At 44.9% G+C, this 22,515-nt stretch overlaps 1 protein-coding gene across 1 annotated transcript in view; it reads right to left on the reverse strand.

Moving 5' to 3' along the window:
* Positions 1 to 15,765: 15,765 nt before the first annotated feature.
* The window catches only part of vcpip1 (valosin containing protein (p97)/p47 complex interacting protein 1), a 37,378-nt gene continuing 30,628 nt past the window's right edge, over positions 15,766 to 22,515 (reverse strand). Inside the window, exons 3-4 of the mRNA XM_085993088.1 lie at positions 20,624 to 21,574; positions 15,766 to 18,833 (exon numbers count right to left, since the gene is read on the reverse strand). Of these exons, the coding sequence (XP_085849214.1) occupies positions 20,655 to 21,574 (920 nt within the window). The 3' untranslated portion in view covers positions 15,766 to 18,833; positions 20,624 to 20,654. The remainder of the gene's footprint in view (positions 18,834 to 20,623; positions 21,575 to 22,515) is intronic.

Raw genomic sequence — 22,515 nt, forward strand, 5'->3', positions numbered from 1 at the left:
TGGCTCCCCAGTTAATGTGTTCCAGCAAATCGTGCTGGTAGCAGGTAGCGTGCTGATCCTTCCGGACTGCGGCGGGCTCAAGCTCGATCGAGCGGCTCTACAAAACGGGCCGCGCAGCGTCAGCGGGAAAAGAAAACGAGAGAGAGAGGGTGGAGCGCACAGGGCGCTGTCGGTGCTCAAGAACAGGGCAGCGGAGAGAAAATAAACGGGGGGAAGGAAAACGAGACGCGCCAAAGCTGCGGGTCGCCGCCATTACCCCGTAGAACGCTAGGAGCAGCGTGGCAGCAAGGGGAAGAAGCAAAAGCGCGGGAGGCGCCATTTTATCCCATTGGGGAAGGAGCAAAAGCGCGGGAGGCGCCATTTTATTCCATTGAGGAAGAAGCAAAAGCGCGGGAGGCGCCATTTTAAATCACCCAAGATGCCGAAAAGTGGCAGTATCACTGCTTTCGACAACGAGGTAGAAGACTGGACCACGTATGTGGAAAGAATTGAAGTGTACTGCAAGGCAAATGAGGTGGCCGATGGAAAGAGGGCGTCGGTATTATTAAATCTGATGGGTGCGAGTACATATGGCCTATTGCGGAATTTAATTACCCCAGCTAAACCAATGGAGAAAAGTTTTGAGGAGATTGTTCATATCTTACAGGAACACCTAAGCCTTACACCACTGCTGATAGCAGAAAGATTCAAGTTCCATAAAAGAAACCAGCACAAAGATGAGAGCAATGCTGACTATCTTACGGAATTACGCAAGTTATCGAAGCACTGCCAGTTCGGAGCAGGACTGGCAGACACCTTACGGGATAAGTTTGTCTGCGGGCTCCAGAGTGAAGGAAACCAGAAACGACTACTTTCAAAAAAAGGACCTGACGCTAGAACAGGCTTTCAGCGTGGCAGTATCCTACGAAGCTGCAGCACGGGGAGCTGCGGAAATACAACAGAAACCACAAGAATACAGCGCTAATGAAATGGCGTATGGAGCAGAAAAGTGCTATCGCTGCGGCAGAACAACCCATGAGCAGAAGGACTGCTGGTTTAGAGACAAAATATGCAGGCAGTGCGGAAAAATGGGACATATAGCAAGAGTCTGCAGGTCGGGAAAGAAAACCAACACGACAAGAACTACTAAGGAACAGTACAGGAAAGTAAAGAAACTGACTGACAGTAGTTCAGAAGATCAGGAGAGTGATAAGGACTCCGGGAGCAGGAGACTAAATTGTTTAAAGTTACACAACGTGATCGCAAAGGAAGATCACCGAACCATTTGGGTCACCCTCATGATAGCAGGGTCCCCAGTAAAGATGGAATCGGACACAGGATCAGCCCTAACTGTCATGAATCGACGAGACTATGAGCGGCTATTCTCACACATACCCTTAAAGGACACGTCCATTGTATTGAAGACATACACGGGGCAAAAGGTCTACCCCAGAGGAAAAATAAGGGTGCCAGTTGAATATAATGGAAAGGAAACATAGAAACTATACATGTATATAAACTACGAGATGGAGGACCACCATTATTGGGACGTGAATGGATCCGAAAAATACAATTGGATTGGCATTCCATTCTGGCACTAACTGTGACCGACAAAAAGGATGACGACGTCGCACCTGGACGTCTGTCACAAATTCTATCTGACGCGGAAGAGGTGTTCCAACAAGGACTTGGGACTCTAAAAGGAGTAAAGGCAACCATAAAGATTGAGGATAACGCAACCCCAACATTTTTCAACACCAGACCGGTGCCATACGCAATCCGCCCAGCCGTTGAAGCTGAACTGGAGAATCTGGAGCGTTCGGGGGTGCTGTCTAAGGTGGACTGGAGCGAGTGGGCCACACCCATTGTTCCTGTAATGAAGAAAGCATTGAGCAGCACGCCTGGGGAGCCAAGGAAGGTTCGCATCTGTGGGGACTTCAAGGTGACTGTGAACCCAGTCCTGCACACAGTACAGTATCCACTTCCGCGGATAGAAAATATTTTCGCCTCACTATCTGGAGGGAAACGTTTTACAAAAATTGATCTGGCTCAAGCATATCTACAAATGGAGGTGGAAGAAGCATCTAGGAAATACCTCACGATAAACACTCACAAAGGCCTTTACCAGTACAATCGACTGGTATTCGGGGTAGCATCGGCCCCGGCTATTTGGCAGAGGGCAATGGAACAAGTCCTGCAAGGGATCCCGGGGACCCAGTGTTATTTGGACGACATCCTGGTTACAGGTGAAAATGACAATGAACACCTTGCCAACTTGGAACAGGTGCTCATGAGATTGCAGGAATATGGGCTACGAGCCAACCGCCCCAAATGCGAGTTCTTCAGGAGACAAATCTCGTATTGTGGCCACATGATTGATGAGGAAGGGTTGCATAAGTCGCTGGACAAGATTGAGGCTGTAGTCAAGGCTCCAGCACCGGAAAATGTGTCGCAACTGAGGTCGTTCCTCGGGTTGGTGAACTACTACCATAAGTTCTTGCCGAACTTATCTACAATTCTGCACCCACTGAATGCCCTGCTTCAAACTGGTGTAACATGGAAATGGAGTGATGAGTGTAAGCGTGCCTTTCAGGAATGTAAATGCCTAATCACTTCAAAAGAAGTATTGGCCCACTACAACCCAAAACTACCGATTTGGTTGGCATGTGATGCGTCACCTTACGACATTGGAGCGGTGCTGTCACACAAATTCCGTGACGGTTCAGAAAGGCCAATAGCCTTTGCATCGCGCTCGCTAAACTCAGCCGAGCGTAACTACGCCCAGATTGACAGGGAGGCCCTCAGCCTGGTGTGGGGGGTGAAGAAGTTCAATCACTATCTGCACGGGCAGAAATTCACCCTACTGACTGATCATCAACCCCTGGTCTCAATTTTTAACCCAAAGAAGGGCGTTCCAGTGATAACGGCGCACCGGCTGCAAAGATGGTCACTTTTTCTAGGGGCACATCAGTACGACATAGAGTACAAAGGTATGAAACAGCATGGAAACGTTGATGGGCTGTCGCGCCTACCGTTGCCTACGGCAGAAGAAGCACCTGCAGTGGACCCTGTGGAGATATTCCATGCGACCACAGTCGAATGTTTGCCTGTTACAAACGTAAGTTTTGAGAAGGAAACCCAAAATGACCCGACACTCTCTCGGGTCTATGATTTGACGGTGAAGGGATGGCCAGCATATGGCGACTCACTGTTGCCAGCATTCTCACCAAGGAGAGAACAGCTGTCAGTGTGCCGGGGAACCTTGATGTGTGGATCCCGAGTGGTAATTCCACCCAAGTTGAGAGATAGAGTGCTCAATGAGCTTCACGAGGGTCATCTGGGAGGGGTAAAAATGAAGAGCCTAGCCAGGGCGTTTGTGTGGGGGCCGGGAATCGATAAAGAAATCGAGGATATGACCAAGAGATGCACAGGATGCCAGAAGGTCCAAAACGCTCCACCACAGGCCCCGCTACATCCATGGGAGTGGCCCTCATCTCCATGGCAATGGGTACACATTGATTTTGCTGGTCCATTTATGGACTCAATGTTTCTAATCGCTGTGGACGCCCATTCGAAATGGCCAGAGGTCATTAAAATGTCCTCCACCACCACGGAGAAAACTATTGCAGTCCTATGGACCATCTTCGCCAGGAATGGCTTGCCAGAACAGATTTGCTCCGACAATGGCCCACAGTTTGTGTCTGAGGATTTCCGGAGGTTCCTGAAGAATAATGGGGTGAAACATTACACATCTGCCCCATATGACCCAGCCACAAATGGATTGGCTGAGAGGTTTGTTCAGACATTTAAAAAGGCCATAAAGGCAATGTATAATGACGACATACCACTACAACACAAGGTGGATAATTTCTTGTTTGCTTACCGGAATGCGACACATGCAGTAACCAACCAAACTCCAGCCGTACTGTTTTTCAACCGAAGACTAAGATGTCGCTTGGATTTGCTCAAACCAAACATAAGACGAGATGTTGAGGATAAGCAGTTCCAGCACATAAATGAGAAGCCAACCAGGAGCTTCAAGATAGGGCAACCAGTCTTGGCCCGCGACTACCGAACAGAAAAATGGCAGCCTGGAACGATATGCACACAGCAGGGACCACTAATGTACACAGTGGACGTTGGAGAGAGCATCGTGAGACGCCATGCTGACCAGATTCTAGAGTCACAGGAACAAGCCAAACCTATACCACAAGCAGGTGCACCTGGTAATGAGCCCAAAGTACAGATTGCGCCTACCTCAGAAGCAGGGGTATTGGAAGCTGATGAACCAACCAATGACAATGAGCCAGAATTGACTCCACCGCAAGAACAGGATACTCGAGAAAGGCGCTATCCAGTCAGGATCAGGAAGCCTCCTCAAAGACTGAACTTATAAATGACTATTTCAGTTGATGTATAAAGTACCGAGAAAATTGTAATTGTAATTAGTTATTATTTGGTTGTTAAATGAATGTTATGTACTGTTTATCTAAAAGGGGAGGAATTGTTGTGTATGTACCTTTAAGGGAATAACTGGTCTTAGACTGCAGTACCGGCAGTGACCACCCCTGTATAAAAGGCCCTAGCAGGCTTCTGTATTTCAGTCTGACGTTGCCTCCTGTTCAGTAAAGTACCTGTTAAACTGTTCTCCCGAAGTCCGTGTATTATTGAGGTGGTGACTTTACATAGAATATGGTCCCTCTCTTGCTGATCCCTATGCCTCTGCTATCTTTGTGTTGCTGTTTCTTTCTCTTCTGTTTTTCTTTCTTTCCCTTTCCTTCCAGGTGGGAGATGATGGGTGCTGTGGTGTGGCGGGAAAAGAATTGAGCAACGGCTGCTGTAGGCTGCTTTTGCGGTGAAATTTGTGGAGAAAATAACTTTTCGCAGCGCCCTTCTCATCCTCCTCTAATCATGTTATGCTTCCCCCACCCCTCACTCCCATTATGTTCCCTTCTCCTTCTCCTTTTCATTATCTATCCCTCTTCCAACCATTTCCTCAATCCCATCACTACTCCTGAATAGTCTCTTTTGAACTAGCTACTCAGCACCTGCTTTCTCCCTTTTTCATTTCCATCCCTCCCTCTGAGGGCAGATGGCGAATTTGCAAGGAGGTGTTTTGAGGAGAGGGGTGATAATTGTGGTTTTGAAATGGATAGGGCCATTACCTGATGAGGGAACTATTTAAAATGTCAGCTACAATGGGGACCAGAAAGGGAAGTTTAATGGTTAGCTTAGTGGTAATGGGGTCAAGAGAGCTGGAGGTGCAGCAAATGGACACGATGAGCTTGGAGAGGGCATGAAGGGGAGATAGGACAGAAACTAGAGAAGGCACAGGTTCAGTGCGAGGGCAGGGAGAGCCTGGAGGGGAGGGAGGTTTGGCTTGGGCAAAAAGGGGGGAGGCAGCTGAACAGATGGTCTCCATCTTAGTGACAAAAAAGTCGATGTTTGTTGTTGGAGGTGAGGATGGAGGAGGCAGGAGAGAGGGGTTTCAGGAAATGATTAGTACAGGTACACTATCCCTTATCCGAAAGCCTTGGGACCAGCTGAGTTTCGGTTTTCGGAATTTTTCGGATTTCAGAAGGTATTATTATAAGACTGGGAAATTTGTATTTAATATAAATTTTGAAAGTTCAGGCTACCTCTTGCGACTGTTCCGTGTCTCATTCCCCTTCCTGCTTCTCTGGAAAGCTGGATATCGGCTGACTCCTACTAAGCTGGCCCGCAAATCAGGTCAGGTGGGGAGGGAGAAAAGAATATCGGACGGGCTGCGGTTCAGGTCGGGGTCGGGGGGGTCCGGGGGAGGTCGGGGTCGGGGGGGTCAGGGTCAGGGAGGGGTCCGGGGGGGGGTCAGGGGGGGAAAAGAATATCGGACGGGCCGCGGTTCGGGTCGGGTCGGGTCGGGAGAAAAGAATATCGGACGGGTCGGGGGTCGGGTCGGGTCGGGTGTGGGGGGGGAGAAAAGAATATCGGACGGGCCGCGGGTCGGGTCGGGGGAGAAAAGAATATCGGACGGGCCGCTGCAGCTGTCGGACCGGCCGCTGTATTGTTGGGTTCACTCTCCCGGTACCTCCTTCACACTGCCCGGCTCGGCCTGCAATCTCCTACCCAGGAGGGAACTCTGTGACCCTCTGCCCTGCTCAGCGTAAGTCGTGTGCCACTCTGGTCATGTCGTGCGCACGACTTACGCTGAACGAAAAAACTTTTGGTTTTTAGGGGTTTTCGGTTTTCGGATAAAGGATAGTCTACCTGTAGTAGAGAAAATAAGTTGTGGGTTAGCTTTGCACTGCAGGATGATTTTGGAGTAGTGTGCAGTTTTGGACGAGGGTGAGGCCCAATAGCGCTTAATGTGCTCTTTCCACATCTGGTGATGGATATAAACCAGTTATGCGGCAGATACATTCAAGTCTACACCTCTGACTTGAGAGAGCAAAGATTGAGGCCAAAGCAGGTGGAATGACCGGGATGGGAGTGAGTAAAGGTTTTGTTAGGAACAAAGGTGGAGGAGAATGAGTGTTTGAGCAGATCGGCAGCTGCAGAAGTATCATGGCAAATGGAGGGTCAATGGCTAGGCAGTGTTAGTTAGCTGTGGCTTGGTGGTAGCACTCTTGTTTATGCGTCAGAAGGCTGTGGGTTCAAGCCCTATTCCTCTATCTCAACACATCAACTTTTCACCATCATGGGTTGTTAATAAAATAACAATCATTCAAAATGCTTTTTCAAAATTTTTCTCAGTAACTGACATTTTTAATGTGGAAAATAAGGTATCAAATATTTTTTTACAGTAACATAAAATTTACCCATTAAATTGCCCTTTGTGACTTCACTAAAGTTTTTACTGTGTCAAAACATTGGGCTTCAACTGGATTATTTCTACCTCCCAACAATTGGAGAGAGCATTCTATGCATTCTGAATTAGTGCCGTATACAGAATTGTACACCATCCCCCCTGCTATGCTGTAAATTCCTAATTGCACCAGATGGTTCCCCCCCCCCACCTCCACCCACCCTGCCAAAGCTTCCAACTCCCCTCCCCAGACTAGCTGCACCCCAGGACCACATGAGCCAGAACTTCCCCCGCACTCCCAGAATCCAGGACTCTATCTCATTGCTTATAAACCCCTAGACTTAATTCCAGTTCTCCCTGAGCCCAGGGCCATCCCAGTGTTCACAGACCTGGGACCTCTCTCACTGATACACCCAGGATCCCTTGCCTAGTGATCCCAAATCCTGGAACCCCCCTTTGTAGCGTTAGTGGAACCCTGCCCCCCTTCCTATGTACTACCAGACTCTAGAGCCCACCTCATAGTACTCCTAGACACTGAGATCCTACACCAGTACTGTCGAACTCTGGGCTCCCTCTCAGTGCTCCCGGATCCGAGGACTGCCCAGAATGCTGCTAATTTAGGTGTCAGCCTGGGCTCAATGGCAACACTCTCACCTGATTCAGAAAGTCAAGGGCTCAAGCCCTATTCCAGGGACTTGAGCACATAATCTAGGTTGACACTTCAGTGCAGTACTGAGGGAGTGCTACACTGTCAGAAATGCTGTCTTTCAGATAACCACCTCTCCCTGACGTTCAATGGCATTACCATCATCGAATTCTCCACCATTAAGATCCTGGGGGTCACCATTGACCAGGAACCTAACTGGGCCAGCCACATAAATACTGTGGCTACAAGAGCAGGTCAGAGGCTGGGAATTCTGCGGCAAGTGACTCACCTCCTGACTCCCCAAAGCCTACTGTTGCGTTTGCAAGGATAACTCAATGACAGCATGTAGTAATCAACTCGTGTCATTTTAATGCTCGATCCAACTAACCCCTACAGGTCAAGGCAATCGAGTACCTATCACCAATGTCAGACATAATATAACGATAACAACACTATCAAACTTCATGTGCTAGAGTAACTCTAATGCAGCACTGTAACCCAGTGTGCAGACATAACATTTCCTCCCCCCTCACAGAATTTCAAGCATGAAATGTAGTGACAAAGTCCTGTAGGTGGCCAGGGCGAGAACGTGTACGAACAGGCCGAGGTGGGGACTGGCGAAGAGCAGGCCGAGGTGGGGACTGGTGAGGAGCAAGCCGAGGTGGGGACTGGTGAGGTTGTGGCTGAGGCACAATATCTGCTTGAGGGTTGGCTGGCTGAGCCACATGTGCATCCCGCCACTCTGGGGGTAAGGCTTGAAGGTTAGATCCGTGTAATGTTTCATCAGGGGGTGCTGGCACCTTCCGAAGGCGGCTGGCATGCCGCCGAGAGCCGTCAGTGAGGCAGAAAGTGGCTGGTCCAAGTTGGCGGCTGATTTGGAGAGGGGAGGACCAGAATGAGGCCATCTTATTGTTGCGGTGAGGCCTGCGGACTCTGACCCAATCGGAGACTGAGATGTTGGGCGCCTTGGCCCTCTTCGACTGGTTGAAGCGGAGTTTCATCTTCTCCTGCTGTCTGGCGACTGTGGCTTGAGCCGGTGGAGCAGGGCTCTGAGCTAGCGAGGGGCGGAGCCTGCCAAGGGGCAGCATGAGCTCACGGCCTAGCATGAGGGATGCGGGTGAGACCCCTGTAGTGGAATGCTGGGAGGCTCTGTAGTGCAGCAGTGTGTGGAGGAGGACCTTGTCAAATGCACACCCCTGGGATAGGTGTGCTCTGAGGCCATTTTTCAGTGTCTGGTTAAAACGCTCCACCCCCCCATTTGACTCAGGGTGGTAGTACGCTGTGCATATGTGATGGATGCCCTTGCTCTCAAGGTCGGAGGAGAGTTCCAAAGAGACCATTTGGGGGCCATTGTCTGTGGTGATGGGCTTTGGATGTCCCCAGCGGGAGAAGAGGGACTCAAGGATATCGATGATGACCCGAGAGGTGACGGAGCCCATGGCAGTGACCTCTGGCCATTTTGAGTGCAGGTCATAGGTCACCACTAGGAACCGTTGGTGGTGGGGGACACCATGGATCTCCCCGCAGACGTCCAGCTGCAGATGCTCCCAGGGCTGAGAGGGCCAGGCAAGGGGTTGCAGGGGTGGAGGAGCTTGGTGGCCAGTCTTGCCACTTACAAGGCAGGTTGCACAGTCCTTGACCAGGGCCTCGATTTCCCTGTCGATACCCGGCCACCACACTAGGTCTCGGCATCGTTGTTTGAGCTTCACTATGCCCAAGTGGCCCTCGTGCGCCATGGATAAAACACGCGCACGAAGGGCACTTGGGACCACAGTGCAGAGCCCACGTGCAACACAGGAGTCATTCCAGCAGGAGAGCTCCTCTTTAACTGTGGAGTAGGCAGACAGTTCCTCAGGCACCTTGCGAGGCCAGCCATCTCTGATGAAGGTGCACAGCTGGGAGAGGGCCGGATCCTGTTCAGAGGCCTCTTTGAGCTCCTGGAGAGAGACTGTGGTTTGGAGAGGCGTGTACAGCATCTATATGATATCCTGTTCCACATGTTCAAAACCGACAAGTGGGGCTGGGGCAGAGACAGTGCGGGAGAGCAGATCTGCAACAACATTGTCACATCCTGGCGTGAACTGGAGACTGAAATTGTATTGGCGGAGGCGGTCAGACCAGCGGTGTAGACGCAGTGGTCTGTGGCCCGTGCCAGATGTCGACAGCAGGGCAGTGAGAGCCTGATGGTCGGTTCGCAGGGTGAAGGCACGGCCATACGTGTACAGGTGCCACTGCTCACATGCCCAGACGCACGCCAGCGCCTTACGCTCGCTTACTGAGTACTTCTGTTCAGTGGGGCTAAGGGCTCGGGAGGCAAAGGCGATTGGTTTCTCCACTCCATTCTGTATCTGTGATAACACCGCCCCCACAGCTGCAGTGGACGCGTCGCAGGTGACGAGGGTGGGGCTGGCAACGTCAAAGTGAGCCAACACTGGAGGCGATGTGAGCTGCAATTTGAGGAGACGTACAGCTTCCGTACAGGCTTGTGACCACACCCAGGGCTCATCCTTTTGCAGGAGCTGGCGCAGTGGGGCTGTGGTGGCTGAGTACTGGGGCAAAATCTTCAGGTAGTACCCAGTCATGCCAAGGAAGGAGGCAACCTGTGCTGCAGAGCTGGGTTCTGGGATGCTGTGAATGGCATCCACGTTTGACTGGAGTGGGGATATACCGTCAGCCGACAACCGAAACCCCACAAACTCGATCTCTGAAACAGCAAAGGCACACTTTTCGCCATTCAGTGTGAGCTTGTGTTTTGCTAGAGCCGTGAAAACTCTGTGAAGGCATTCGTCGTGAGTGGAGGTCGAGGGCCCATGCACGACGATGTCATCCAGGTAGATGGCCACCCCAGGAATGTCCGCGAGCACAGAGGACATCACCTTTTGGAAGCAGCTGGGTGCAGAGCTAAGTCCAAATGGCATCCTGGTGTACTGAAAGACGCCAGCATGTGTCACAAAAGCAGTGAGGTCCCTGCTGCTGGGGTGGAGGGGAACCTGTAAATAGCCCTGTCGAAGGTCCAGTTTCGAGAACAGGATGGAGCCATAGAACTGCGCTGAGTTCCTCTGACATGGGCAGTGGATATTTGTCAGGGATTACGGCCTTATTCACTGCTCGAAGATCGACACAGACGCATAGACTACCTGACTTTTTCTTTGCGACCACCAGGTTGGAGACCCATGGGGAGGCATCAACTGGTTCGATGATGCCAGCTTCCAGTAACTGCTTTAGTTCAGCTGTGACCCCGTCACGGAGAGCAAGTGGGATGCGGCGCAGTGGCTGAATGACAGGGGTAACGGTGGAGTCAACCATGGGCTGGTGGGTGAAGGCAGTCAGGCAGCCCAGACCCTCGAAGAGTGCTGGCCATGTTTGGCGCCACGGTGAGGCGACGTGCAGAATTGCAGACCCGCAGAGAGAAAAACCCAGGTCAGTGAAAAGATCCAGTCCCATCAGGTTAGCTCCTTGGCGTGCCACATGAAAACAAAAATCTGGCAAAACTTTTGTTCCATAGCGTACAGTGAGGTTGACTGAGCCCACTAGTTCAATTTTCGAATTACCATACCCGCAGAGTGCAGTGGAGGGCGCAGAAAGTGGCAGGGAGCTGAAAAAATGTTTGAATGTGTCCACATTCAGCAGTGAGACACTGATACCAGTATCCAACAACAGAGGAATGCACACATCATTCAGGTTAATTGTGCATGGCTTGAAAGCTACTACTGGCCCAGAGCTCACATTGTTGTTTATAGTGCTTGAGGACTGAGAGTGTTCATTTGTAGCAACAGGGGCAGAGCAGCAGACATTTGCAAAGTGATTTTGTTTTCCACAATTGCGACAGGCTTGGCCGCGCGCGGGGCAATTCTGCGTTCTGGTAGCATGTGAACGAGATCCACAGTTTCCACATTGTTGCCGCGGTAGCGCGCGTTGTTGCAGTCGTGCAAGCATTACAGCGTCAGAGCTGTCGGGGCCGAGGGCGCTGTCACTGGGTGTGTGTGGCTGAGCCGTGTGTGAGAGTTCAGAGTGGAAGGGGGCGCTGGAGAGGTCGCTCACTGGATGTCTTGCTAGTTTCGCTGCACATTCGGCTGCAGACTCCACTTGAAAGGCAATGTTAACTGCCTGTGACAACAACAGATTGTCGGCCTCGAGTAACAGTCTTTCACGCACTCTCACGTTGTTGGTGCGCTCTATTAGTTGATCACGCACCATCTAGTCTTGTAATGCACCGAACTTGCACGAGCTCGCTAAACCCCTCAAATTAGCCACGTACTGATGCACAGACTCGTCGGGGAGTTGGTGACGCTGTCTAAAAATGAATCGCCGGAGGAGGGCACTTTGTGGGGCAGAGAGTGTGTGCTTAACAGAGCCACAGCCACATCATATGTTTGTATTGAGTCTGCTGTCCATAATGTCCCAAGAACACGCTGGCCCTCCGCTCCCAAGCAATGGGATAACAGTGCCTTTTTCCATGCTGCACTCACATTTTCTAGTCCGAGAGCGATGAGGTAGGTTTCAAAGGACTGTAACCAGCGAACCCATGGGATCGGGGGCTCACCGGGTAGTGCAAGGAAGGGAGGAGGTGGTGGAAGAGAGATTTCAGCCATCCTCGTCGCCAAATGTTGCGTTTGCAAGGATAACTCAATGACAGCATGTAGAAATCAACTCGTGTCGTTTTAATGCTCGATCCAACTAACCCCTACAGGCCAAGGCAATCGAGTACCTATCACCAATGTCAGACATAATATAACGATAACAGCACTATCAAACTTCATGTGCTAGAGTAACTAATGCAGCACTGTAACCCAGTGTGCAGACATAACACCTGCATCTACAAGGCACAAGTCAGGAGTATGATGGAATACTTTCCATTTGCCTGGATGAGTGCAGCTCCAACAACACTCAAGAAGCTCGACACCATCCAGGACAAAGCAGCCCGCCTGATTGGCACCCCATCCACTACCTACACAACCGGCACACCGTGGCTGCAGGATGTACCATCAATAAGATGCACTGCAGCAACTCGCCAAGGCTTCTTCGACAGCACTTCCCAAACCCACAACCTCTACCACCTAGAAGGACAAGGGCAGCAGGCGCATGGGAACACCACCATCTCCAAGTTCCCCTCCAAGTCTCACACCATCCTGGCTTGGAAATATGTCGCTGTTCCTTCATCGTCGCTGGGTTAAAATCCTGGAACTCCCTACTGAACAGCACTGTGGAAGTACCTTCACCACACGGACTGCAGCGGTTCAAGAAGGCAGCTCACCACCACCTTCTCGAGGGCAACTAGGGATTGGCAATAAATGCTGGCCTTGCCAGCGATACCCACAACCTGTGAATGAATAATTTAAAACAATTAGAAGCAAAAAACTAGAAAAAGTTATAAAAGTGCTGAAAATAAATGTTTTAAAATGTGACAAAGAGCTGCGATACCCAGGTGTGAGAAGTAGGCATGACAAAATTATAATACAATAGTGTGTGAATTGGACAGTGTGTTATACACAAAACATTTAATATATTATAGCTATACATAAGCACCTATCGTTCTCTATTTTTATGCCAAATTAGGAAAGGGGAATTATTGCCAGATTTGCAGATTGGCCAAAATGCAGAAATCCATTTTCCTCCAGCAAAAGACATTCCTGGAACCAGATTCTTAATATTGGCAACTATGTCGGTGATCAATCTCTGTAGCTTATGTCATATCTTCTGTGGAGGAGCGTAGGAGGCCATCTGCCTATTCATCTCAATCAGTTTATACAATACTAGATGCCTTCCTATCAAGGTGTTGTGAGCAATGTCAAACTTGTACGTCCGTTAACCAATCCACTGGCCTTCTGACCTTGTATCCTGGACAGTGAAGCTCAGATACCAACCTTTCTGGTAGTTCAGGTAAACATAAAAGAGACCATGACACCAAAGCAAAATACATTAGGATGTAATAGGTTTCAAGCAAGTAGAGGCAGGGAATTGAAATTGTTGAACGGATCATAACCTCTGCCCCCATTTCTTTGGATGCCAACTGTTGCTCATGATTCCGATATTCCCATTTCCACCTCCTCCAGACCTCTTTTTTCTTTGTGTCTCATTACCATCTCCTTTCGTCTTGCATCAACATCTCATCATTTAATCTCTCCTTCCTTCCATCTATCAGACTTTCCCTTTTGTTCTTTCCTCCCACCCCCTTTACCTGCCTCTGTACTTGCTTGAAACCTATTACATATCTAACCTTTTCCAGCTCTGACAAAAGGTCATCGACCTGAAACGTTACCTCTGTTTCTCTCTCCACAGATGCTCCCTGACCTGTTGAGTATTTCCAGCATTTTGTTTTTATTATAAGAGACCACGACACTTGTCAAGTGAATAGGGAATTTTCCTAGTGTTCTGGTCAACATGAGCACAGTGACTGTTCTCCTACAACCCAGTCACTCTTCCATACTTCCACAACCATACCTCAAGCCCCTGCCCCACAATTATAGAATCTTACGGCACAGGAGACCATTTGGCCAATCGTGCCTGTACCAGCTCTTTGAAAGAACTATCTAATTAGTGCCACTCCCCTGCTCTTTCCCCCTAGCCCTGCAAATTTTTCCTTTTCAAGTATATACCCAATTCCCTTTTTAAAGTTATTATTGAATCTGCTTCCACCACCCTTTCAAGCAGTGCATTCCAGATCATAACAACTCACTACTTTAAAAAAAATTCCCCTCATCTCCCCTCTTTTTTTGCCATTATTTATATGGATTTCAAAAGACCAGGTTAGTGGATGAGGGTAATCTGGTAGATAATTCTGAACTTTTAGAAAGCTTTTGATTAAGATACCTCACAAGAGGCAGCTCGACCGGATGGAATCTTGTGGAATTAGTGGTAATCTGCTGTGGTTGATTAAGAATTTGCTGAATGCCCATCGACAGAAAGTTGTTGTCAATGGATTTGGATCTGCTTGATATTGGGAAATGATTCACAAGTTTGCGAACAATACCAAGATATATGCGCATGGTAGGATTGTAGAGGATGCTTAACTACTGCAAGCATATACTGATGTATTGGAAGAATGGCAAATTATGTTTAACTTAGAAAAGTGTTGTGTTATGCACTTGGGCAGATCAAATGCTGAATATACTTACACCCCATCAGGAACAGAATTAAAGCCAGTGGTGAAAGAGATCTGGGTATTTTAGTGCATCATCACCTGCTACAGCTTTACGACCAATGCCGTGAAGACATAACTTAAAGCAAACAGGCTTCTAGGTTGTATTCACATGACGATTCACTATAAAACAAAGCATACCATTTTGTCCTTGTAGAAGAATTTGGTTAGGCCTGTTAGAATACTGTGTCCAGTTTGGTCTCCTCACAGTGGGGGATATTGGAGCTCTGGAAAGGGTGCAGAGGAGGCCCACAAGATTAATAGCTAGTTTAAAACAACATAGTTACTCAAATAAGCTCAAAGAACTGGGTCTGTATACTATAGAAAAGCATTGATTAGGGGGGATTTGATTAAGATTTATAAAATAATGAAGGGACTAGATGATGTTATGTGGACCAATTATTTCAACTGAATAGGTTAGAAAGGACTAGGGGTTACATGTACAAGTTATGTAAGGGTAGAACCAGGTTGGACCTTAGGTGGTTCTTCTTTTCCCCCAAAAAATGGACCTGTAGAATAGGTTGCTGGCTCATGTGAACGACGCTGATTTTCTGTATTCCTTCAAGGAAGAGCTGGACCCGTTTCTGGCTGGGGTGGAGATCACCTCCTACAGGAGGAAGATTTTCTATAATATAATTCAGGGTCGATGTGATCTCCTGGGCTAGCTTTGATCACCTAAAGGGGTCCGAGAAAATTTTTCCAGTTTTTTTCCCCTAATTGGCCTGGGTTTATATATGGTTTTTCGCATCTCCCAGAAGATGTGTTTGTATTGTGATGCACTAGACATCACAACTATATGGGATAGGCTAGATTGACTAGTGGCTCTTTTCCTGTCCGTCATTTTCGGATGTGGCACAATGGCACAACAAAATCAACAATGAGTTTTAGAGGCCATGCCGCCCTAAAACTGATGCATGTTTTAAAACAAGAGTTTGGAGATTTTGTTATAAATGAATCATAATTCAAACAGTTTAAGTAAATCTAGTTCCTACAGATTGAACACAGAGTTTGCAATATTAAAAGAAGTATTTTCTCTCAACTCACAAGAGCTGCATAAATGCAACTAATGTAAATGGAAGAATGATGGCATTACCTGTGAAAGCACTGTTTGGGGTGCAAAGATGAAAATATCAGGCTTTCCTCTGTAGGACCAACACATGAAGAAAGAAAATATAGGTAAAACAGTTTGAAATATTAAAAACATTCTTGGACAATATGGACGTGAAACATTTTAATTTATTGCACCTTCAATATATGCTCATAACTCATGCTAACAGCAAGCTGGTACTTATAGAATGTACCACTTTTTTTTTTAATAAGCATTCAAGAAAAGAACTCAAAGTACTGTACAAGTCACTTATAGTACTGTACAATATATACTATTATAATACACAGGTGTTACATTATAGAGCAATTCATTTTAGATATTTAGTACAGCAACCACAAATATAAACAAACCAAATTTGCTGAACAATTGCCAGTGTCATCCTGTTATCATAAATGTGTCAGTACATTTCTTATATCTATTATCAAGTGTTTTCATTTTCTTTTAAACAGCGACATTTTCTCCATTAAAAATAAACCATATATACAGTACACTATCCATACATACTCAGGGAGAGTTACTTCAACATGTTCTAATAACTGGATGGCAAACACTGCAAAAAAGTCCAGCTTTTGTGGGATATTTAACTTTAGGCCTGCTTTGCACTCTCAATTTATCTAAATTCTCATATTTTGTTTCTCGGTTATATCACTCTCTACAGAATGCTCCATCCAACAATACTTTGCATGAGTTCTGCTATTGCATTTAAAAGGATAATAAAGTTGAAAATCCCATGGAAAGATGGCAATGAATTTTAATGTACATGCTTAATGGAGTTGTCTTGTAATCCTCACAAATTACCTAAAAACAAATTCAGAAGCAAATGAATCATTAATGTAGCTTAAGGCCCAAACTGGCGGCACACAAAATCTGACTTTTATTTTAATCAATATCTTTGTCTGAAAGCACATTCATTTTGCATGCCAAGAATGTAAATGTTTATGAAGTGTGTAAAGTATTCAGCAAGTCTCTAAGCATCTTTCAAAATGATTCAATTGCTATAACGATCACTATAAATTAAATGAAATCTGCCTATTAAAAAGCAAAATTAAGTTAATATTAAGATCAACAGACTACAATACTGGCTATTCAAAGCACAGTCTAAATGAAAAGCAGAAACTCTCAACTTTATGTTTTCACAAAGGGGAAATCATTGAGGTTTATTCCCAGAGTGTCTTTTTAACATTTTGTGTAATAGTGGATTTATGAATCCTTTTTTTTAAATAAGTAAGGCAGACTTATTTTTATGTAGTTTTACTGATTAAGGTTTGTGCATTCTGATTTCACATACAAGGAGTAAAAACTACCTTATTCATACAGTGGCAATATTAGAGTTTGCATTTCAAAATCAGAATATATTTGGTAGTTTTTCCCTTGCCCATTACAACTTAGTCTTGTTAAAACTGTTCACTACACACTGCCACTGTAAAACCACCTGCTACAGTTTATAACTACACCGCTTGACTGCAATAATACTACCATTATCAGTGACTGTGCAACACTACAGTATGGCATCTTTAATAGTGGAGAAAGACGTCTGTTTTTTCTCAGAATTATCAATCATACTAAGAGGAATATAGCGCCCAACATGTTTGATACAATTTGGTGTTTTGAGTGAGGTTAAAGGAATTCAAATTGTGATTTTAAAAAATTGTAGTGCTTAATTTTCTTTTACTTGCACCATAGCTAAATATTTATGATGATACTTTTAAACGCAAGAAAAATGGATGAAGTAAGATAAGATGATCAATACTAAACAAAACTGTGAATTAAGCAACAGGAAAATAAATGTCCAGTGAATTTGATACGTTACTTTTGAAACCTGCAAAGCTCTACAGTTTTGTTCTAAAGCATTGTAATTTCCAATCCCTGTCAGTTGCTGTGAGTGTAATGTAAAGCTTGTTGTACTTATTTTCCTTTACAACAATGGGTACGATCTCCAGTCTGACAACAGCCTGTGGACTCACATTGCTGGCTGACATCTGTAATGGAAAATAAAAAACACAACCAACATTTCAGACCTCAATTGGTTGTTTTTTTTTTAAAAAGAAGAAATTGTGTCTTTCCTCCCTTCACTTAGCTCCAAAGTTAGATTCATTTTGGGGAGTACTTTCGAGAACTGCACCAAAAGCTTTTAGATGAAAGAAAGTGATTTGTGGTGGAAGTCTGAAAAATGCTGAACCCAAGTCCTTGGTTCTCTCCCAGAAAACAATATAATCTTTCAGTGCAGCTTATTCTTTTTTCCCCAAGATAGCTATTAAAATTTAGGACAGAGAGCGATTTTTCTTTCAATTCTACTATGTCACATACTATCTAGAACAAAAACTAAAGATCTTTACATTAGTACAGAATTTTCTAAATACTGAAAATGAACCTATGCTCAAACAAATATGAATTGCAAGTATGGAACTGGTTAGTTTCACAGCAACTTGTATTCCATCCCTACTCAAGCACTCAGCCAAAACAATCTGCATACCATGGAAATAAACAAAGTGAAGCATTCAAATGTTTTAACTGCAGGTCATTTCATCATCACCAATTGGACTACTCCTGCACTAAGATCATAGTTTAGTTTGTCATGAAAAATTAAACTTTAAGTGAACCTCAAATCCATCAAGAATCTCTCTGTGGTAAGGCAATTAATACCTTTATTTTGCATCATGACTAATCACAATAGATGACTTAGATTATTTCTGCAAAGTGCTAAACCAAAAATATAAACAACTTGTATTATGCTAGGCCCCAGCCTTATCCCTAGAAGCCACGGCAGTGAAGAGTGTGTTTGGATCTTTCTAAAGAGCAATATATTTATTTTGTGTTAATGGATGTACAACTTCACATTTCAGTATTTTATTTCTAGCACAAACGTCACCATCAACTAATATTGCTAAAATCAAATTTTGAATGCATCAGGAAAATGTATTCTTATGAGACTCATCTCTTTTTACCAAAGAGCTCTTACTGAGAGCTGCATCAACAACAAAATCTCATCCAAGTTTTAGCTAATAATTATGGTTCTGTAGACTAATTTGGGCAGCAGTAAGGCAGAAGCTGTCATGTGGATCACCAAGAAAAATCTTGCTATCATGCAACGCATAGGGGGATTCAATCTGATTCTGTCTTTTGAACACGATGAGCTCCTTTTGCCATGGCACGACTCTTGTACAAAGCCCAGCTCTGCCTGCATGGGGAAAAAATTAGACAAATAATTAAATTCAATGTTGACCGTGCAAATTTATTTTCGCCCCTCACTTTTTTCTTTCTTTTTCCAGGAATTTACAACATTACTTCTTCATCTAGCCAGAGGCACAGGATGGCTGGACAACATAGTTCCACATAACTGAATATTAATGCTGCTCTCAGATTAGCCAATATGTGTACCAATTTAGGTGTGGAATTATTAGTTTTGCTTTCTTCATCTGCCCCATCATTCTCCTCCTCCAATCCTGTGGACAACTGTACAGGGGCAAATAATCTTAGGACTCAACCACAACACTTTCTGGTTGGGAATCAAACATTCGAGTTATCAGTCTGTCTACAGAATGCCTTCTAGCAAGCATTATTTCTTGTACTTGCACATTATATTTACTGAAATTATTAATGTAAGAATTTGGCAATGGTAGATTTAACATAGCAATTGTGTTTTAAGAATAATGAGTAGCAGGTAGTGTGTTACAAGGCTGCAACAGCGATTGAACAGAGGCAAGCTAAGAGTGGAGATTAGTTTTGAATATCATGTGAACGACAACCACAAATATTTGTTGCATCTTTGAACATACTCCCTGCCATTTTTAAAAATCTTTTACTGGCTTACACCCTCCTAACATTACAAGGTTTCCCATTTTAATTTATATCTTTTGTTAACCCTGACAATTTTCCCTTTATTGCTAACAAGCTATTCTAAGTGGTGATGCATAAAGTGTTAGAAAACCTAACGGAAAAAAGTGTAAGATTACTGTTCTGCACCAGGGATTTAGTTGCCTCAGCTAACTGGAAGAATATGTTTTATTTAGAATGTAATTATCTCTTTTACAGGGTTAGAATATTTTTGTATACAATTCCAATGAAAAAAACACAGGCTGGAGTGTGCTACCAGAGCAATAACACATTGAAGGTTCACAAGATATAGTAAACCAGCTCAGAGGCTTACAAACACCATCTAATTACTGAAATGTGTTAATGTGTTTATCTCTTTCAACTGCAATCCCCACTGTTATATAAACACATCAAATTAGAGCTGTAGACATGTTTACCCTATTTTAAATGAACTGTTATTTCCCCTACATTTGGGGGTCATGCAGTTTATGGCTTCTTAAAATCTCATCATGTGATATGAATTGAAACACTATTGTTCCATGGGACGTTAACTGAATTTGGTTTATTTCACTCTTAAAAAGAATGGCATCATCTGTATGTTCATGACAAATATTTGCATTGTTCTCGCCCCAACCTCATGTATCTATTAGGCGTTATTAAAAATCTTACATCTGCACATATTTCCTGACTACAAAGCCTGGCTTCCTGTTGTCGCATTTTTGTAACACTTTTTGTGCCAACCTTTCGCCATTATACAGTAAATTCCTATGGCTATATTTATAATAGGTTTTGTCTATGTAAACTCATATTAGAAATCTTTCCTCTGTGTGCACTGTGTCAACTTTTCCAATGACAAATTCCTATGTCCATATTTACAGTATAAGGGAAACTGCCCAGGTAAACTTGTATTGACAACTTCCCACAACTGGCACAATTGTTGGACCTCAGATTTGCAACTCCCAGCTTCTCAATTTGTACTGCACAGAAACGCCTATGTTCCAACCAATTCTTTTTCTCTACTTCACAAATAGTCATACATTTTGCTAATAATAATTATAAAATAAAAGTATTATATAAAAATAAAGACAGAATACAAGTGAAATGTTCTGCAGTTGTAAAGAACTTACAATAGCTTGGGTACGTTTTCAGACTTACCAAGCTTCATAGTATCCATTTGTATATGAAGTCAAGAGTGATCCATAGGTTCAATTGTCCCCTCTATTTCCTGACTATCCATTTCTTCAAGGTCTTCGTTCAAAAGGTTTCCATCGTGTGCGTTGCTTGATGGAACGGATGGATGTGGTAACAGTGCCACACCAACAGCTGTTGTTTCCATGCCCAAATTCTCATTGTCACCTGCTTGTGGAGTGACTGACAGTGGCTCCAGTGCATCAGTTTGAAGGCTTTCAGTTCTCATTATTAATTGGACTGAGGAAGTTGTAGAGTGTACTTTTGTTTCAGGGACATCACTAGGTATTGATTGTTCTGCATTTTGATCCCTCAAGTGTTTATCCATGGAGGCTTGAATGGAAGATACCATCTCTTGCAACTTTTTACGTTGTATTTCAATTAAAGTGGAGTCAAGTTGCCTACCGTCTCGCATTGTTACAAAACCAGGTGCCATTCGTATTAGCTGACTATCCCCACTGCTGGACTTGGGTGGGGAAGCCCCTTGCTTGGGACTAGACTTGCCAACACCATAATTAAGATCTGTTCCCGAAGAACTACCAATGCTTTGTTTCCTAGGCACCTGCAATTCCCTGCTATGCCTCTGCTCCAACTGTGGGCTACTTGAAGCAGTCCCAAGGGAATGGCCTTTTCCCTGGAAAGCTGTGACATTTGGCATTTGTTCAGATTTTTTTCGCACCACTCCTCCACTGCCAAGTTTCATCCCTCCATGCGAAGAGGGACTTCCTTCCCTACTTCTTGACCCTCCCTCAGACCGTAACTGACTTAAGGCCTCTTTGATCAGATTGTCAATGTCAGGACCAATGGTGATGTGCCCTGCTGGATCAATGCACAGTTCCAGCCTATCGTCTGTTCCATTGTACACAAATGTCTTACCAGGAAGATGGGGAAGAGTGAAGTGCTTGCCATCTGCTAAACCTGCGTATAAGAATGAACACCAAGAACAAAATATTAGAATCAGTTGATACAGTTTTAAACAACCTAGTACTTATGATCTCCATTTCAAAAAATTAATTGCATTGTAATAAGAACATAAGAATTAGGAACAGCAGTAGGCCATACGGCCCCTCGAGCCTGCTCTGGCATTCATTAAGATCATGGTTGATCTTCAACCTCAACTCCACTTTCCTGCCCGATCGCCATATCCATTGATTCCCCTGGAGTCCAAAAATCAATCTATCTCAGTCTTGAATATACTCAACAATTCAGCATCCAGTATGCTTTTTGTGTCTTCTACTATGAAGACAGAAACAAAATATTTGTTTAAAGTCTCTGCCATTTCCTTATTCCCCATTATAATTTCTCCTGTCTCAGCCTCGAAAGGACCAACGCTTACTTCTGCTACTCTCTTCCTTTTTACATACTTGTAGAAGCTCTTACAATCTGTTTTTATATTTCTTGCTAGTTTACTCTCATTCTATTTTTTCCCTTTTTATCAATTTTTTGGTCATCCTTTGCTGGCTTCTAAAGCTGTCCCAGTCCTCAGGCTTGCTATTATTCTTCGCAACATTATAAGTCTCTTCTTTTAATCTAATACTATCCTTAACTTCTATAGTTAGCCATGGATGGATCACTTTTCCCGTAATTCAAGAAAATTGTAATTTCACTGATAGTAATAAATTTTCACTTATGTGTTTCAATGTAGCATCTCTATAAAGATTCAAAATCCTGTTTTTTCAAAAAAAGAAACACAGGGGAGAGCACTAGCTGCAACTGATTAATCAACGTCAATAGATCTGCAATAGGCTACAGGTTACTATAACCACAAACCTAAACTGCATTTAAATAGTCATTCAATCACCAAATTTAACTGGAATACCAACCAAATACTGATGAAGGCACCCTGGTACAGCCCTCAT

This window comes from Somniosus microcephalus, chromosome 7 (genome assembly GCF_052327205.1).
Source record: "Somniosus microcephalus isolate GS21.2 chromosome 7, FLI_Smic_1.0, whole genome shotgun sequence".
NCBI classification, from domain to species: domain Eukaryota; kingdom Metazoa; phylum Chordata; class Chondrichthyes; order Squaliformes; family Somniosidae; genus Somniosus; species Somniosus microcephalus.